The sequence below is a fragment of the Eretmochelys imbricata genome, chromosome 5 (genome assembly GCF_965152235.1).
Source record: "Eretmochelys imbricata isolate rEreImb1 chromosome 5, rEreImb1.hap1, whole genome shotgun sequence".
Taxonomy (NCBI): Eukaryota; Metazoa; Chordata; order Testudines; family Cheloniidae; genus Eretmochelys; species Eretmochelys imbricata.
In genome coordinates, this window is record NC_135576.1 from 135,283,076 (window position 1) to 135,300,531 (window position 17,456).

The 17,456-nt window shown below is 46.4% G+C and overlaps 1 protein-coding gene across 7 annotated transcripts in view; it reads right to left on the bottom strand.

Moving 5' to 3' along the window:
• The window catches only part of TDRD7 (tudor domain containing 7), a 101,936-nt gene that overhangs the window by 26,707 nt on the left and 57,773 nt on the right, over positions 1-17,456 (bottom strand). For 4 of the 7 annotated variants that reach the window (XM_077817980.1, XM_077817975.1, XM_077817979.1 and 1 more), the window contains 4 exons: positions 10,527-10,713; positions 8,589-8,700; positions 286-488; positions 5-166 (listed from right to left, as the gene is read on the bottom strand). In XM_077817980.1, coding sequence (XP_077674106.1) covers positions 5-166; positions 286-488; positions 8,589-8,700; positions 10,527-10,713 — 664 coding nt within the window. The remainder of the gene's footprint in view (positions 1-4; positions 167-285; positions 489-8,588; positions 8,701-10,526; positions 10,714-17,456) is intronic. The other 3 variants (XM_077817978.1, XM_077817977.1, XM_077817976.1) reach the window with 1 other exon arrangement.

Sequence of the window (17,456 nt, forward strand, 5' to 3'; positions counted from 1 at the left end):
TTACCTCAGCATCTCCCTTCTCCTTACACACCTTGTAATGGAAGTAGTCTTCCAACTTTTGCAAGATCTCGCAGAGTTTGGCTAGGCCCTTCGATGGCACCTGGCAATATAGGGTTCCGTCAGAGCAAACGTTGGTGACTCTAACATTTGTATATAAGGCATCTGCCTGCAACAAAACATTTGAAGGAAGACATTTAACAAGTTTCTGGTATTGTGCTCCTTCCCCATGATGGAACACTTCAGAATTTTAAATGAACAAGTATTACCTCATAAATAAAACAGTACCTGAAGGTGTAGTTCAAGCGATTTGTCACATAAGGCCTTCAGACAGGTGACGTTGATATTTATATCATCCTCTCCTGAGGTGTCATACAGAACAACAAGCGGAATATCACTCTTTTCCAGTATTTCCACAGCAAATATCTTGCCACAGGTTTGTGACTCAACAACTTTCACTAGAACAGGATCATCACAGAAGACTTCCAGCCCTGTGAAACAAGCAGTTCAGCATTTCCACACATTTTCCTTGAAACTTCCCACAGGGAAGTATAGTATCTCTGCCAGCAACTGGGAGCTCAGCTCCAAGAATCAGAACACAACAGGAGATGTACTGTATTCGTAAAGAGACCTCCCCCTAGTTTTCTGCAACATTCTTCTTTAGTGTAATTTTTTCCCCCCTAAATGTTTCTGTATTATACACTTTCAAGACTAATAAAGGGGATTTGTAAAGGAAAGCAATATGCCAAAGTACAAATATTCTCCATGGTCACTCATGGCCATTTTCTTATACAAGATCATGAATGCAAGTTACAGTAGGTTCTAAGTTTTAATTGCTCTATAAAAAGGGAAAACAGACCTGGAGCTCTCACTGCGGGAGACAAGACTGGCTAAGGCCAGGAACCAGGGCGGGCTGCTGTCTATCACAGCATCCCTAAGGAAGGGAAGAGTTTACATTCTGTGCATTTACTTGGGCCTTTGGGTATCCTGGAAGGGGTGGAACTCTTATGTGAGCTGGCTGGAAGGCTAAGTCCCCCCACCCTGGAAGGCGCTGGAGGCCGGGTGGAGCAGTGGGAGAGCAGAAATGAAGCATAGGTAGAACCACTGCCACACCACAGGTCGCTGCTGTGAAGAGTTTACATGTAATTTAAGATACGGTGAGAGGCACGAGGTGATCTCGTGGTGAAGGCAACTGGACTGGGATTCATACCTGATTAAATGCCGAGGTCTGCCACAGGCATGCATGACCTCGGTATAGATATTAAGGTCAGAAGGGACCATTATGATCATCTAGTCTGACCACCTACACAACGCAGGCCACAGAATCTCACCCACCCACTCCTGCGGAAAACCTCTCACCTATGTCTGAGCTATTGAAGTCCTCAAATCACGGTTTAAAGGTTTCAAGGAGCAGAGAATCCTCCAGCAAGTGGCCTGTTCCACATGCTATAGAGCAAGGCAAAAACCTCCAGGGCCTCTTCCAATCTGCCCTGGAGGAAATTCCTTCCTGACCCCAAATGTGGCGATCAGCTGAACCCTGAGCATATGGGCAAGTCACTTCAGGTCACATTTACAGACGTAAATAAGTGACTATAGATGCAGACCGTCACCTAGTAGAGCTGATCAGGAATATTTCCAACAAAAGATTTTTTTTTTTTTTTTGCTGAAACTAAAATGTTTCAGATACGTATTGTTTCAACAAAATGTTAATTAGAAAGGTTTCTCGGGAACAGGGTGGAATTTGTGGACAAAAGAAAGAGATCCCCTATCCCAGAACAGCATATAGCCCAATGGTTATGGCACTCAAAGATGTGGAAAACCCAGGTTCCAGTCCCTAGTCTGCCTAAACCATGCTATTGGCCATTTTGGGGATAGAGGCCACTCCCAGCCTCTCTTTGCCCCCCTATCCCCCATCCCTTAAATTCAAGGAGTCTTGGGCTTTTTCCAACACACTGGAACAAGAACAAGTGTCAAAACCTCCAAACTTTTCATGCAACAGAAAAAATGGTTACTTACCTTCTCCAACGCTGTTCTAGATACACTGCAGGCACATATGCCTGCAGTGTGCTGGTGCGCGAGAGTTCTCCCTAGCGATATGTAGAAGGGTGGCCACACCCCCACACAAACTGCACAAGCTCTGGAGTGCAGAACCCTCCCCTAGTTCCTTTGCACAGGAAGTCAGTGGTAGACTGATGTGTTGGAAGGGGAGGGTAGGTCATGAATGGACATATCCAACACATCTCAAAGAACAGTTACGAGAAGCTAAAGTAACCGTTCTTTCTTCGAGGACTTCCAGGTGTCCATTACACTGTTGGTGTCTCCCAAGCTGTTACCCCAGGCAGTGGGGCCTGGAATCTCATCGGAAGACGGACTGAAGGACTGCTTTCCCTACATTTGTGTCCTCCCTTGATGCAGCAGACTGTGCATACGGTCTGGTGAATGTATGAACAGAAGACCATGTTGCTCCCCTGCAATTGCCCATAACTGGGACATGAACCACAAAGCTGCTGACGTTGAATGTGCTCTAGTCGAGTGTGTTACAAGCTTATCAGGAGGCATTACCAGCACCACCATAATGCATTATCCATTTCAAAAGTCGATGAGCTATGATTGGTTGACCCTCTCACACTCTGCGACAAACAAAGATTGAGAAAGAAACTTGAAAGGGCTTTTTCCTATCGAGCTACAAAGCTAACCATTAATGAATGCCGAAGAGGTGGAGTCTTTGTTCGTTCTAGTGCATATGAACCTTTGGGAGGGACGATGGCGGCTAGATAGACTGATTCATATGGAAATCCAAGATCACATGCAAAAGGAACTTTCAGCGTGGCCTATGCAGAATCTTGCCTTGCAGAAAACTGCCGATCTCCTGCATCAGCACCTGGGCCAGACAAGCTGCCGATGAGGCCTGGGCTATTGTGGAGAGAGCAGTGAGGGGCGGGGTCGGTACACCAGCCAGATCATAGCAAGTGCGGATGCAGGACGTGATTCATGAAGAGACCCGCTGAGAGGAGACCGGGAGGCTCTTCATCCAGTCTGCCACCGCAACGAAGAGCTGGGTCGTCTTCCTGAATGGCTTCATATGCTCAATGAAGAAGGCAAGGGCCCTAAGGACATTGAGGGAATGCAGCCGCTGTTGCTGGTGACCATCGTGCCGTTTCGCATAAAAATCTGGTCGAAAAATGTCCTGGCTGATATGGAAGGCCGATACCACCTTGGGAAGGAAGGACTGATGAGGCCGAAGCTGCACCTTATCTTTATGAAAGACCGTGTAGGGCGGTTCTGAGGTAAGGGCTCTGAACTCGGAGACACACCGCACCGACATGATAGCAACAAGGAAAGCAGTTTTCCAGGAGAGGTAGAGGAGGAAACAGGTGGCCAGTGGCTCGACCGGGGCCCCATGAGTCTGGAGAAGACCAGGTTAAGGTCCCATGTGGGGACTGGCTGTCGAACCTGTGGGTAGAGACGGTCCAGGCCCTTGAGGAACCTGCCAACCATGGGATTGGCGAAGACAGAGCGGCCATTCGCACCTGGGTGAAAAGCCGAGATGGCCGCCAGGTGAACTCTGACAGAGGATGCCACCAGGCCCTGCTGTTTTAGGTCCAGGACATGCTCCAAAATGAGAGGCACGGATGCCTGGAGAGGGGGGTGTTGCGCTGAGTGCACCAGCATGAAAACTGCTTCCACTTAGCCATGTATGTGGCCTGAGTGGTGGGCTTCCTGCTGCCCATCAGTACTTGCCGTACAGACTCCGAACAGAGACATTCTGAAGGGTTTAGCCACGCAGCATCCATGCCGTGAGGTGGAGAGATCGTAGGTCGGGATGGCAGAGGCGACCGTGACCCTGAGTCATCAGGTTGGGAAGAAGAGGCAATGGGACTGGACCATCCACAGAGAGCTCCAACAGCACAGTGTACCAGTGCTGTTGGGCCATGCCGGAGCCACCAGAATCACTCGCGCCCTGTCCCTGCCCACTCTGAGCAGGACCCTATGCACCAGGGGAAAGGCGTAAAATAGTCAACCCATCCACAGGAGCAAGAAGGCATCTGTGAGAGAGCCCGGGGAGCGGCCTTAGAGGGAGCAGAACACCAGGCATTTCCAATTACTGCGGGAGGCCAACGGGTCGACCTGGGGAAACCCCCACCTTCAGAAGATGGGGTGGATGACATCTGGTCAAAAGTGACCACCCATGGGAGCGGAAGGACCTGCTCGGGTAGTCCGCCAGCGTGTTCTGGACCCCAGGTAGAAAGGACGCCACCAGGTGAATGGAGTGGGCAATGCAGAATTCCCACAGTCGAACGGCCTCCTGACGAAGGGAGTGGAGTGGGCCCCCCTTGTTAGTTGATGTAGAACATGGCCGTGGCGCTATCTGTGAGGACTGCCACACAATGACCCTGCAGCTGCTCCTGGAAGGCTTGACAGGCAAGGCGCACCACCATCAGCTCCCGGATGTTGATATGAAGAGAGCATGGACGGGGGCCATAGGCCTTATGTCCCTGAGGTGGGCACCCCATCCCAGGGCTGACACATTCGTGACCAGAGACAAGAAGGGCTGCAGGCTGTGAAAAGGGACTCCTTTGTATACCACCCGGGGATTTAGCCACCAGCGGAGGGAGGCCAAGACCCGCTCTGGGACGGTGACCACCAAGTTCAGGCTGTCTCGACCTGGGCAATAGACTGAAGCTAGCTGGGCTTGTAATGGGTGGAGTCAAAGTCTGGTATGCCTGGTCACGTATGCACAGGAGGCCATGTGGCCAAGAAGACTCAGGCAACTTCTTGCTGACGAGCTTGGGAAGCTTTGAAGGCTCTGGACGAGGCCCACTATAGCCTGGAAACAAGCGTCCAGCAGGAGGGCTTGTGCCTGCACCGAGTCAAGAGCCGCCCCGATAAATTCTATTCTCTGGGTCGGTTCTAGTGTTGACTTTGCCCTGTTGAGAAGGAAGCCTAACCGACTAAACATGTCTGTGACCAAGCAGAGGTGGGACTGCACATGTTCTTTGGTGCGTTCCCGGATAAGCCAGTCATCGAGGTAAGGGTAAATCTGCACCCGCCGTCAACGAAGGAAGGCCGCCACGACCACCATACATTTGGTGAACACTCGGGGGGCTGTGGAAGACCGAAGGGAAGGGCCGTGAACGGATAGCGTTTGCAGTTGACCACAAAGCTGAGGAAGTGTCTGTGTGCCGGATGAATCACTATGTGGAAATACACGTCCTTCATGTCAAGGGTGGCATACCAGTCTCCAGGGAAGGTATAATGGTACCCAACGAGACCATGTGGAATTTCAACTTTACCATGTACTTGTTGAGACCGCGCAGGTCCAGAATGGGCCAAAGCCCACCCTTTGCCTTGGGGATAAGGAAGTATTGGGAGTAAAACCCCTGCCCCTTAGCTCCCTCAGAACCTCCTCAATTGTCCCCATGGCGAGGAGCATCTGAAATTCCTGAATAAGAAATTGCTCATGAGAAGGGTCCCTGAAGAGGGATGGGGAAGAAGGATGGGAGGAAGGGGGGGGGGGGGCGCGGAGGAAATTAGAGAGAGTATCCCGTTTCCACCGTGCAGAGAACCCAGTGGTCCGTGGTTATGCGAGACCAAGCATGGTGGAAATGGGATAAACTATTCAAGAAAGGTGGGGTAAGATCCTGAACGAGGTCTGGTACACTGTCCTAGGGCGGCCCTTCAAAAGGCCTGTTCTGAGCCTGATGAAGGCTCGGACGGGCCCTGGCCTTGCCCAGACTGGGGGTTGGAGGGCTTCCTCCTGCCATTACGCCCCCGCCTCCTATAGAAAGCCTGCCTCGGCTGAGGAGGAGGATAGGAGCATTGTTGTGGCTGCTGGGGTTTGAAGGGTTTCAACTGGGTAGCCAGTGTGTGCATGCCCAGGGACTTCATTAACGCCCTTGAGTCCTTAAGGCTTTGTAGCCTTGAATTGGTCTTTTCTGAGAACAGGCCTGCTCCATCAAAGGGGAGGTCCTGCAGTGTTTGCTGAAGTTCCGGTGGCAGGCCGGAGGCTTGCAGCCAGGAGATGGGGATCACTGTGATCCCCGAGGACAAAGTACGTGTGGCGGAGTCCACATCATCCAGCGAGGCCTGCAAAGAGGTCTGTGCCACTGTTTTGCCCTCTTCCGCCAAAGCCTCAAACTCCTCTCTGGACTCAGGAGGTACTAACTCCTTAAACTTCAGCATGGAGTTCCAGGAGTTAAAATTGTAACGGCTCAGGAGCGCCTGCTGATTAGTGATCCTGAGCCGAAGGAATAAACTTTGTGCCCAAACAAATCAAGGCGCTTGGCATCCTTTGATTTGGGCGCTGGGGCCTACTGCCCATGCCATTCTTTTTCATTCACTGACGCCACCACGAGCGAACAGGGCTGTGGGTGGGTGAACAGATAATCATACCCCTTTGAGGCGACAAAGTATTTCCATTCCACTCCTTCAGAAGTTGGGGGGGGATGGACGTAGGTGTCTGCCAGATTGTCCTGGCGGTGCTTTGGATGGTCCAAATAAGGGGTAAGGCCACCCTTGATGGAGCTTCCGCAGGCAGAATATCCACCACGGGGTCCTCCACCTCTACCACCTCCTCCGCCTGCAGGTTCATATTCCGCACCACCCTGCGCAGGAGGTCCTGGTGGGCACGGAGGTCTACTGGAGGGGGACCTGAGACTGCAGTGCCTGTCACTGCCTTGTCAGGTGAAGATAAGGTGGCCACGGGGGAAAGAGGGTCATTTAGGGCCTCTTGAGGAGCCGGGGCCAGCTGTCTTGTGCCAGCGACCTCAGGGCCTGGACCAGGAATCTGCATTGGAGGAGGTCTTGTAGCGGGGAGAGAAGCTGCCACAGTCTCCATGCCCCCCGGGGAGGGCAGACTGGCGGTAGCCTCTGGCACTCGTAGCTCGGAGAGAAGCCCCAGATGGAGCACCCTGGGCCTGGTGGTACGCCCAGGGCATTGAGAACGGCCACTGAGTGAGCCCTTGAGCGGGACCCTGCTCCTGCGCCTGCCAAGGCCCAGCCCCTGACTCCAGGCGGTTATGGTCCAAATGGCGAAGGTCCAAGAAACACGACCCCGCCTTCGATCCCGAAGAACGAGAAGCAGAACGCGAAGGCCACGGTGGTGCCGAGTGGCTCTGCGCTGGGTCACATCGATGAGGAATGGTGCCGCGATGCTGGGGAGCGGTGCCGGGACCTGGACCAGTACCGAGACCTGGAACGGTGCCTGGATCTGGGCCGAGATGACGACCGGCGTTGAGAGCGGCGTCGGATCCGGATCTACTCCTCGACGACAACTGGCAGATAGAGCAGTGCCGCAATCGGGACTGGCGATGGGAGTCCAAGCGGTGCTGCAAGTATGCCTGGTGCCGGGACTGTGAGTGGAGGCAGGAGCGGGAACCGTGCCAAGAACAGGAACAGTGCTGCAGCTCAACCGAAGGGTGGAGTAGAGCTGGCTTGCCCCGGAATGGTGCTGTTCGTACAGGTACCGGTGCCTTGGCATGTGGCTGAGGGGATGCCGATGCTGTCATGGCAATAAGATCCCTTGCAGCCGCAAAAGTATCCAGGGGAAATGGAAACTGGATCTCAATCACGCTGCAAGTCCGGGAGTCTAGGGGTACCAGACTCCCCTCAGTGCCGGAGTCAATGGTGCCGAAGCCGTAGGCTGTGCCCCTAGATGCTCCCCTGCGGGACGCGTCTCCACAGGTGGTTCCAGGGAGGCTGCTCTCTGTGGAGGTGGGCCACCCTTTTCCGGTGCCGCTTCTGGCCAGGAGAATGGGAGCGCGGCCGGGCCGATAAAGTCGGTTGCGGTGCCAAGGAGCACCGGAGCCGCGGGTCTCAACCAGAGTCCAACCACGGTGCTGCTCCGGCTGCTGCCGCTGGAGAATTGTGCGCTGAGGTGCTCGGTGCTGGATCGTGGTTCGCCACAGGAGGCTGAGGGCTACGAGCTGCCTCCATGAGGAGCTGCTTTGAACGGAAGTTCCACTCCTCCTCAGTCCGTGGACAAAACCCTTTGCAGATCCTGCACTTCTCTGCTTGAGACTCTCTCAGACACTTTGGACAAGAGTCATGGGGGTTGCCTGTTGGCCTGGGCTTAGAGCAGGAACCACAGGGCTTGAATCCCGGAGCCTTGGGCATGAGCTCAAGAGAAGAATCGGGAAGCAGGGGAAAGACCCCCCCCAAGTGTAATAAAAGGAATGAAGGAAAGAGGGAGGGAGGATGCGGGTAACTAGCTTTCTCCATTAAAAAATAAAATAAATACTAAGAAAACCAGAGAAACTTCAGCTGATCTCTTCCTAGTCTTAAATCAAGCTTCTACCATGAAATATACATTCAAGATCCCTCGAGAATCAAGAAAATAAATTATTTTCTTCTGGTAAAACAAAAGCCTTTTGAAAACAGACCCAGCTTTAATAATCTAACCAAAATAACAGATCAAATTAATGTTTTTATTTTAACTCCATTCCTCCCTATTTCTTACCTTCATTTCCCAGGTTTCTCTGAAGTAGGCAGTAAGGTTTTGGGGGCTCTTTTCCTGCCCCAACCTCTGTTAAGTTACAGGCAAAATTATGGTACTAGATATTTAATAATTCTCTCAAAAAAGTTCCTCTTACCTGCTAGTCTACATTTCGCAGCTTGGAATGGAAGCGAATAGAAGCATCTACCTAGTTTGTACACTTTGTTGTTTTCAATAATCTCACTGAAGCCATAATCAACATAGCACACCTAATAATTGAAAGAGAAACATTTATTTTTCATATTACAAGTATGTTAGTACTATTTGAATGATTTATCCAGAATACACACACTTGGTGGACTTATTTAGTGATCACATTTTTATACAGCCAGCTGTTAATATAAATCTGTTTCTCATTAACACGGTATATACTTTGAAATACCATTATATGAAAATTCTTCAAACTAATTTAATGTCAATAAAAAAAAGTTTAGAAAGTGCTCCACACCCTTCTTCTCTTTCCTGAAATCACTGCAAGCTCAGCGTTAGCTGTTCCTTGGAACACCAACACTTCAAAGGGTACAAAATGACAGCGCTTCCGAGTACCTATTGTCTCAGAATGGTACAGAAGATGGCAGTAAAGTGGTAATTCTGAATTTTTTGGCTTTTGTGGGTTTAAACCAGACCCTTTAATATTATTTCAGTGCAGTTCTAGGTATTTCCTTTTTGTTTTTATAATGAGAACGGAACCTTTTTGATTCTCATTTCTGATGATTACACTGTTTCAGAATACTGCAGACTTCATACCATCTCGATAAATAAATTGTTTAGTCAGTGGGAGCAAATGGCTGATGGTGATTGGAACAGAAGAAGCTACAGCGCTGCTTTGTATCAGCTTATACAGATGGTCTCTTGTTTTTCTGAACTATACACAGTACCATGCTAACTTCTTGAAGATCACCAGGCTCAGGGAGAGCGATTTAGAAGCCTTTCTGAAAATCTGATGTGCAAGCCAGACACTCCAGAAAGCCAGACTTCCAGATTTCTTGTTGAAGAGACACTTCAGAGAGCAGGCTATTCTTGCCATGCACCACTGGCCTCCCTACTGTGCAACCAAGTGCAGTTAGCTGAAATCTGGAGAGAAATCAGCGGGACGTTAGCGACTATTGTCCTGGCAGTTTTTCTGCAGCTAACGCTAAAGCCTTCGAATACTGGACAGATTCCCCCATCTCATGACTTCCCAGCTGAATGAGAACTCACAGTTTTGGAACAGATACTTAAAACTGCATGTGTCCACTTGACTAAATTTGTGAAAGGGAGTTGTATTAGAAGTGTGTTTAGCAGATCTTAGTGGAAGTTTGTCATGCTGACTAGGGAAGCAGAGACTGCAAAAAAATAAAAACCTACAATTTAAGGTTACTTAATATAACTACAGTGACACTAGACACGAAGGACTTGAAATTTTTCTTAAACTCTTCCAGTTCAGTCATGTTCTAATTCTCTAAAAGTAAAGCCCCCAAAAATACAACTCTGACTCTAGAGAACACAGAACAAGAAGAGAAACTGCAGCAGTGTGAAAAGTTTAATCATTTTGTTCAAGGTATTTTAGTTACCAGCATGCTGAGTACAACAACAGGAATACCCACTCAGCGTAAGTGAGCCTAAGCACTCGTGTTAACAAGCTGCAAAAGACACAGTAAGGATGGACTTGTGGTAACTGCACTAGGACTTGACTCAGGAGATCGGCATTCTAGTTATCTACTGGCATTTACAGTCTATATCTGGAAGATGGAGATACTACTTCCACGTTTCATAATGATGCACAGGATACATTAGTATATTAGAGATACCAATGAACACAGAAAAGCCTAAAATAAAAATAAGGAAAAAGGCAACAGACCATTTACTTTAGCAGCAGTGCTGTAATTATTTTAAAAGCCACACTTTGTTTTTCATGTAATGAAGAGCAAAAGCAATTTGTTGCTGAGTACTGCAGAGTGATTCTTCTGTGATAAATGCACAGCTATTACCTGTATTATTATTATTTACACTAACACTTTTTCACAAAAAGTGTCAAAAAGAAAGAGTTGCTTGCCTTTATTCGATTGTCTTCCACTGAAATTATCTGAGCACGCAACCAGGCATCTTCCTCGGCATGTACAGCGACAAGTTGTCCAATGCTTACAGACTGCATCAGCAATACTGTCGGATTCTGACTATAATATTCTTTCATCTCATCTTCCATTAGTTCTTGAGCAGCAGAATAGTCTTTGCCCACGTACCTACAGTATGTCACGGGAAACAAATCCACCAAAGGGGTAAGTACAGCAACAGAAAATTTGAGCAGATGCAAAAACTGAAACAGAAAAGCATACCTGTAGGTATTTAGTCACATCAGCATCTGAACTTTCCTTCTCAAAAAATGAGGATACAGAAACAGAGTTATAGTTCTTAGAGAAGTAAAGCATTAGTAGTACTGTCTGAAGCTAGGTAAGGATCTAATGATAGACGCAATATAACTGTCTGACACAAATTGGACTCAACTGTAAGTGTCCAAAAAGAAAATTTCTCGTGGCTCAGTCCAATACCGTAAGGGACCTTACAGTACTCATTAGAACCTGAACTTTTACAGGGAAAGTCCCTAGCACTTCTGGTAGTGAAGGCATGTTTGGTTTTATAAGCTGAGTAGTGTCTGCAGTCAGATATGATGCAACCAGGAAATTGGAACTTGTTATATTTGAAACTTTAAGGGATTGTGACCCTCCACATTCATGGAGACATTAGTTAGATCAGTGTGATTTCACCAGAGTTAAACTTTGTGCAAAGGAAATTTCCCCACCTGAAGCCTAGGGAAACTAGAGCAGCTTTCAACATCAAACTAAAGCTTTAGGCAGCAGACCATCTGCTGCAGTCTCTCTCCTGGATCTCCAGACTTGATCCCTGATACTAGGCTGCTGTCCTCCTTCATCCCTAGACAATTTCTTTCCCAGAACAATCCATTCTTCAACCGTCTCCAGAATCTGATCTCCCTGATTCCCGCTCCATCCATTTCCCTTGGCTGTGACTTGTGGAAAAAGTGAAGTTATTTTCTTTAACTGTGTTTAACTCTAATCCTTTACTCATTACTATTCACGTGCTAGGCCAGCTGTTACTGTGCCATCAGCTGTCACACTGCTTCCTTTCACTTGTCAGTGGCAAAATGCAGTGCTGCAGTCTAGTAGACAGACTGCTACAGCAGCCCAGCTCTAAAGACAAAGTTTTTTATAAACCCAAACCAAGGGTGGAAGAGTGCCAATTTCATTTAAATAACTATTACAAATTATGCCATATGATCATGCAGGACATCCTTGCTTAACTAGTTTCTGGCAATATTCAAACATCCTATTAACAGGGCATTAAATGATTTTCTTCTCTCAAAGCTGGTGAAGTATCAAATTAAGTTTATACCCAGGAGAGAGATTTCCTTTTCCTGATTCCTTGAAAGCGATCTTTACATGACATTTACTTAGATGGCAGAATCACAATCCTCCACTGTATGCCAGGGTGTCCATCTACATGTTATATATTACAAAATATTTGCTTTGTATTCCATGTAATTCACCTTTGTAAAGAGAGCCCATTACATATCAAGCCATGAAAACAGGAATTATTGCATTTTTAGCTCGAGTTCATTTCAAACATGAAATTCACTTCATTTGAAAACTGAAAATGCAGCTCAATTTTTTAAACATTCACGATAGCAGTGTGCCCCTGCTGTGTTCCTTCCAAAATAGTAAACTAATAGAATTTAAACACATCTGTCTACATATAAAGAGAATCAACTCGAGTGATCAGGAAGCTTTAGCTTCAATGAGTGGGTTTTTTCCTAAGGGAAAACAACAAAAGTTACTAACTAGCTATCCTACTGGAAAGAGTTAAATCACAAACACGTACCTACATTGTAGGCTTTATACCTGTAAATATATGCGCATACCAACCTGCCTCTGGCGGCAATAGCCCTATGATGAAGTTTATCAAGCACTTTAACCACTTCACTTGCATTCTACACACAATCATGCTCATTAGGACTATTTCTAACAGTGCAAAGCTGAATATCTTAAAATCCCCATCCAGCTGCTTCAACTTCTATTCTACCCTGGTTAAATTTCAGACAGCAGGGTATCATCCAAGCACCAATCTACGCTAAACAAAGGAACAGCAGAGACACAGTCATGGTCCAAGCAAATAAAAGAGGAATCTGATCACATTGATAGCATTGCAGCCAATGACAGCATTGTAGCTTCCCTAGTGACTTCATACTCCTCCAGCAGGACAGAGACGTCATGGAATGGTGAATATCCCATTGGGGCAGATGCATAATTGCATAATTTCTCCCTCTTAAAGAGCAAACTATCCAAAGCACTTTCTTCTTCCTATGGCAAAGACCTGAAATCAAGGAGCAAGTCTATCTAGCTCTGAAAAGTGAATTATCTTGCCCACAAAGAGAAATATTTCACACCATTTCCAAGGTCAGGCAGCTTGGACTCAGCAGGATGTCTACCTCCTGAAACCACTTCATTCATTTACCTCCCAGATATCACTGGGGAGTAGAATGAAACCTCTATCTCCCATGATCACCAATGTGAGATTCCATTAACCCTTCATGACAAGATGGATTAAATTCAGAGGGCAACTTCCACCACTACATTCGAGCTTCTATGCTTCATCTTTTGAAGGGGACAGAAATGGAGGAGATCAATAGTCTAGGTCAAGACTGTTGCAATATCTAGCAAGAGACGTGGTGTTCTGCCTCAGAATTCAAACCCAGCTGGGCTTTTTCACCTTACTTCATACCAGTAAAACGGATCTCATGCATCACCAGGAGCAAAGATGAGCTCTGCTTGTCCTAAACAACAGTCATACCAGGACAAGGGTATAAACTCTCACTGCGCACACACCATTTACAGCCTACATACGTCATGTACGGTGGCGCAACTGCACCAGTGCGGGTTGGCTACTGCAATGCTTCTGATGAAGATGCTCTAAGCAGACAGAAGAGATCTCTCCGATGTAGAAGCCCTCTACACCAACATTGCACACAAAGATGGACAAGCCGTCAGGAACAGTATCCCCGATAATGTCACAACAAACCTGGTGGCTGAACTTTGTGACTTGTCCTCACCCACAACTATTTTACATTTGGGGACAATGTATACCTTCAAATCAGCGACACTGCTATGGTACTCGCATGGCCCCACAGTATGCCAAAATGTTTATGGTTGACTTAGAACAACGCTTCCTCAGCTCTCGTCCTCTAACGCCCCTACTCTATTTGGACTACATTGATGACATCTTCATCATCTGGACCCATGGGAAGGAGGCCATTGAGGAATTCCACTGGGATTTCAACAATTTCCATTCCACCATCAACCTCAGCCTGGACCAGTCCACACAAGAGATCCAGTTCCTGGACACTACAGTGCAAATAAGCGACGGTCACATAAACACCACCCTATACTAGAAACCTACTGACCACTATAGTTATCTACATGCCTCCAGCTTTCATCAAGACCACACCACACGATCCATTGTCTACAGCCAAGCTCTAAGATACAACCACATTTGTTCCAATCCCTCAGACAGAGACAAACACCTACAGGATCTCTATCAAGCATTCTTAAAACTACAGTCCCCACCTGCTGAAGGGAAGAAACAGATTGACAGAGCCAGAAGAGTACCCAGAAGTCACCTACTACAGGACAGGCCCAACAAAGAAAAGAACAGAACGCCACTAGCCGTTGCCTTCATTCCTCAACTAAAACCTCTCCAGCGCATCATCAAGGATCTACAACCTATCCTGAAGGATGATCCCTCAGCCTCACAGACCTTGGGAGACAGGCCAATCCTCGCTTACAGACAGCCCCCCAACCTGTAGCAAATACTCACCAGCAACTACACACCACACAATAAAAACATAAAACCAGGAACCTATCCCCGCAACAAACCCTGTTGCCAACTCTGTCCACATATCATAGGACTCTGACACCATCATAGGACCTAACCGCATCAGCCACACCATCATGGGCTCATTCTCCTGCACATCTACCAATGTGAAATATGCCATCATGTGCCAGCAATGCCCCTCTGCCATGTACATTGGCCAAACCGGACAGTCTCTACGCAAAAGAACAAATGGACACAAATCAGACGTCAAGAATTATAACATTCAAAAACCAGTCGGAGAACACTTCAACCTCCCTGGACACTCAACAACAGACTTAAAGGTGGCAATTCTTCAACAAAAAAACTTCAAAAACAGACTCCAATGAGAAACTGCAGAACTGGAATTAATTTGCAAACTGGACACCATCAAATTAGGCTTGAATAAAGGCTGGGAGTGGATGAGTCACTACAAAAACTAAAAACTAATTTCCCCATGCTACTTTCTCCCTACTGTTACTCTCACATTCTTGTCAACTGTTTGAAATGGGCCACCCTGATTACCACTACACAAAAGGGATTTTTCCTCCTGTTGATAATAGCCCACTTTAATTGAATTGTCTTGTTAGAACTGACCCCTGTTCGGTAAGGCAACTCCCATCTTTTCATGTACTTAGTATGTATATCTTCCTACTGTGTTTTCCACTCCACGCATCTGATGAAGTGGGTTTTAGCCCACAAAAGCTTATGCCCAAATACATTTCTTAGTCTCTAAGGTGCCACAAGGACTCCTCGCTGTTTTTACTGAATCTCATGATTGTCACAGTGGCTATGAAATCTTAAATCTAGAAGAGCTACTCAAATAGATATTGAATTCATCCAGAACAAGCAGCCTTAGCAACACCTAACAGCAACTGGGACAGAACTTTGGTCAGCTCAAATAGGATCTGAAATGTATTGAGAGCATCCCACTTCAACAATACCTTAAATTTAATCCACATTACATACTCCAATGAAGCCAATTTTGGAATGGAGGTCACTCACATCTGAGATCAGAAGCAAAACAGTCATCACTCAAGTAGATTATATAACATTCTCCTCCACCTTCTCTGTGTCAGACATAAGGAATGTTCCTCTGACAAACCATAGGCAAATTCAACTGACAGGAGAATGAGCTGCTCATTCACAACCTGAGCCTTCGGGGAGGTTCTGTAGTATGTACAGGCAATGGAATAAGATTAGCTAGAGATATTTCTGTTTCAGTTTGGGAATATGCAGGGCTACATAAGCTGTACTAGAAATGTAACTTTTAAGAACTGGAACAGATATGTAATGGATGAGCATACACCCAACTTGACAGAGGATACAGGGCATATAATCCAAGACAATGCTTTCAAATTTTGAGTGCAGAAAACTACATTGATAATCAGGGTCATCAAGCAGTCCTTATCGAGAAGAAGAGTAAGTGGGTGGTGTGGATGTCAGCGTGTGTGACAAGCAGAAATTGCGTTAATCTCAGAATGCATTATTCTGATGCTCTTGGAAAGCCTGTGTTCACAGAAGTAGCGATTAAGCAGTGTTGAAGCCTCCCTAACGCTCTCAAACACTGAAGTGTTCTGTCCTGCTCCTTGTTGAGCAGGAATTTTTCCTTGCTCTTCCCACGTTGACTCCATAGAAGGAGCCTAAGAAAAGGGGATCATTGATCTGAGCTGATGCAGCAAATCGGACACCCATGTGGAAGTGTGAAATGCACGGAGCCGAAGTATGAAATGCCTGCTGAAACTGGCATTGGCAAAGTGACAAAAATGGCACAACTCTGCCTCTGGAAGAAAAACCCCACGCTAGACCCAGTACATACAGTGTAGACTTTTTAAACGTAAGCAGGTCCCAAAATTTAATTCTTCATGTCAGAATCCATCCACTTTGAAGAGTTAATCTCAAACAGGTAAAAGCGTAAGCGACACGCTCAGTGTATAATAAATTAATGCTGTCAAAATGAAAAATAAAAAGTGTTCAGCATGGTTCCAGATCTGACAGAACACCATGCGGTGGGGAGAAAGACAGACTGTGCACCCCCCTTACTGATGCGAAGCATGCAATCTGCATGGGTCGATTAACGTTCTAGCATACAAGAACAAGTCCTTGCTTCCACTGGCCATTTCCCCCCGCAAAAAATCATCCCACAGTTGCGGCCACCAGTTCAGATTTACCAGTATCTTTGTTTTTAAATTAATTTATCTGAACAACTGAACTCTTCCAGGGCTCCCTATATTTTCAATTCCCTCGTGTAGTAAGTGTATTGCCATTTTTTAATAACCGAGGCTCAGTCACAAACTCATGTGGCCTTTTCTTTATGTTGATCAGCGATTTTTTCCATTCAGAGAAAGTCTGGTATACCATCTTGGTTAAAAGTTTTGGCACAGACTAGTTTACTGGGTTTAGAGCCAAGTTCAAGATAAAATTACAACCACTCCCTGCAATTGTAGCACTTAAATACAACAGAGTAAGAACTTGCTTGAGGTAAAGGACAATGTGAATGGTGTTAAGGCTCAGACTGAGAAAGAAAAGTGTTGGTCCTTTAGTCACATTTTGCCCATAAACCCAAAATAGATGGCTGTTTCTGATAGAATTAGCAGCATAATGGGTTAATGATCATTAGGCTTTAGAGTCAACATTCATTTAGAACAGTATCCATCTTTCTACATACCAACACCACTGTTTTGAGGCACTTAATTTTCTCTTTAACTAAAAGGATTGGAAATTTACTTTTGAAATTTAGCAGAAATTGCTATAATTGATCATATATATATATATATACACACACACGATCAATTATACCAATTTCTGCTAAATACTAAAAATGTATAAGGGATTTGGAACCAAATCATGCATAAAGGTAGTCTATTTAAATGTTTCCCCCACCCATCTTTCCTCCTATTGCTCATAATACCTTGCATAATTAGTAAGCTCTTGAGAGACAGTCCTTCCCCCCAAAGTATTTGTAGAGTGCTTAGCACAATAGGGCCCAGATCCTGATTGGGGCTTTTGATGATTACTGGGAAAAAAATTATGAAATGTAAGCTTAAACTCTGCAGAAACGGACTCA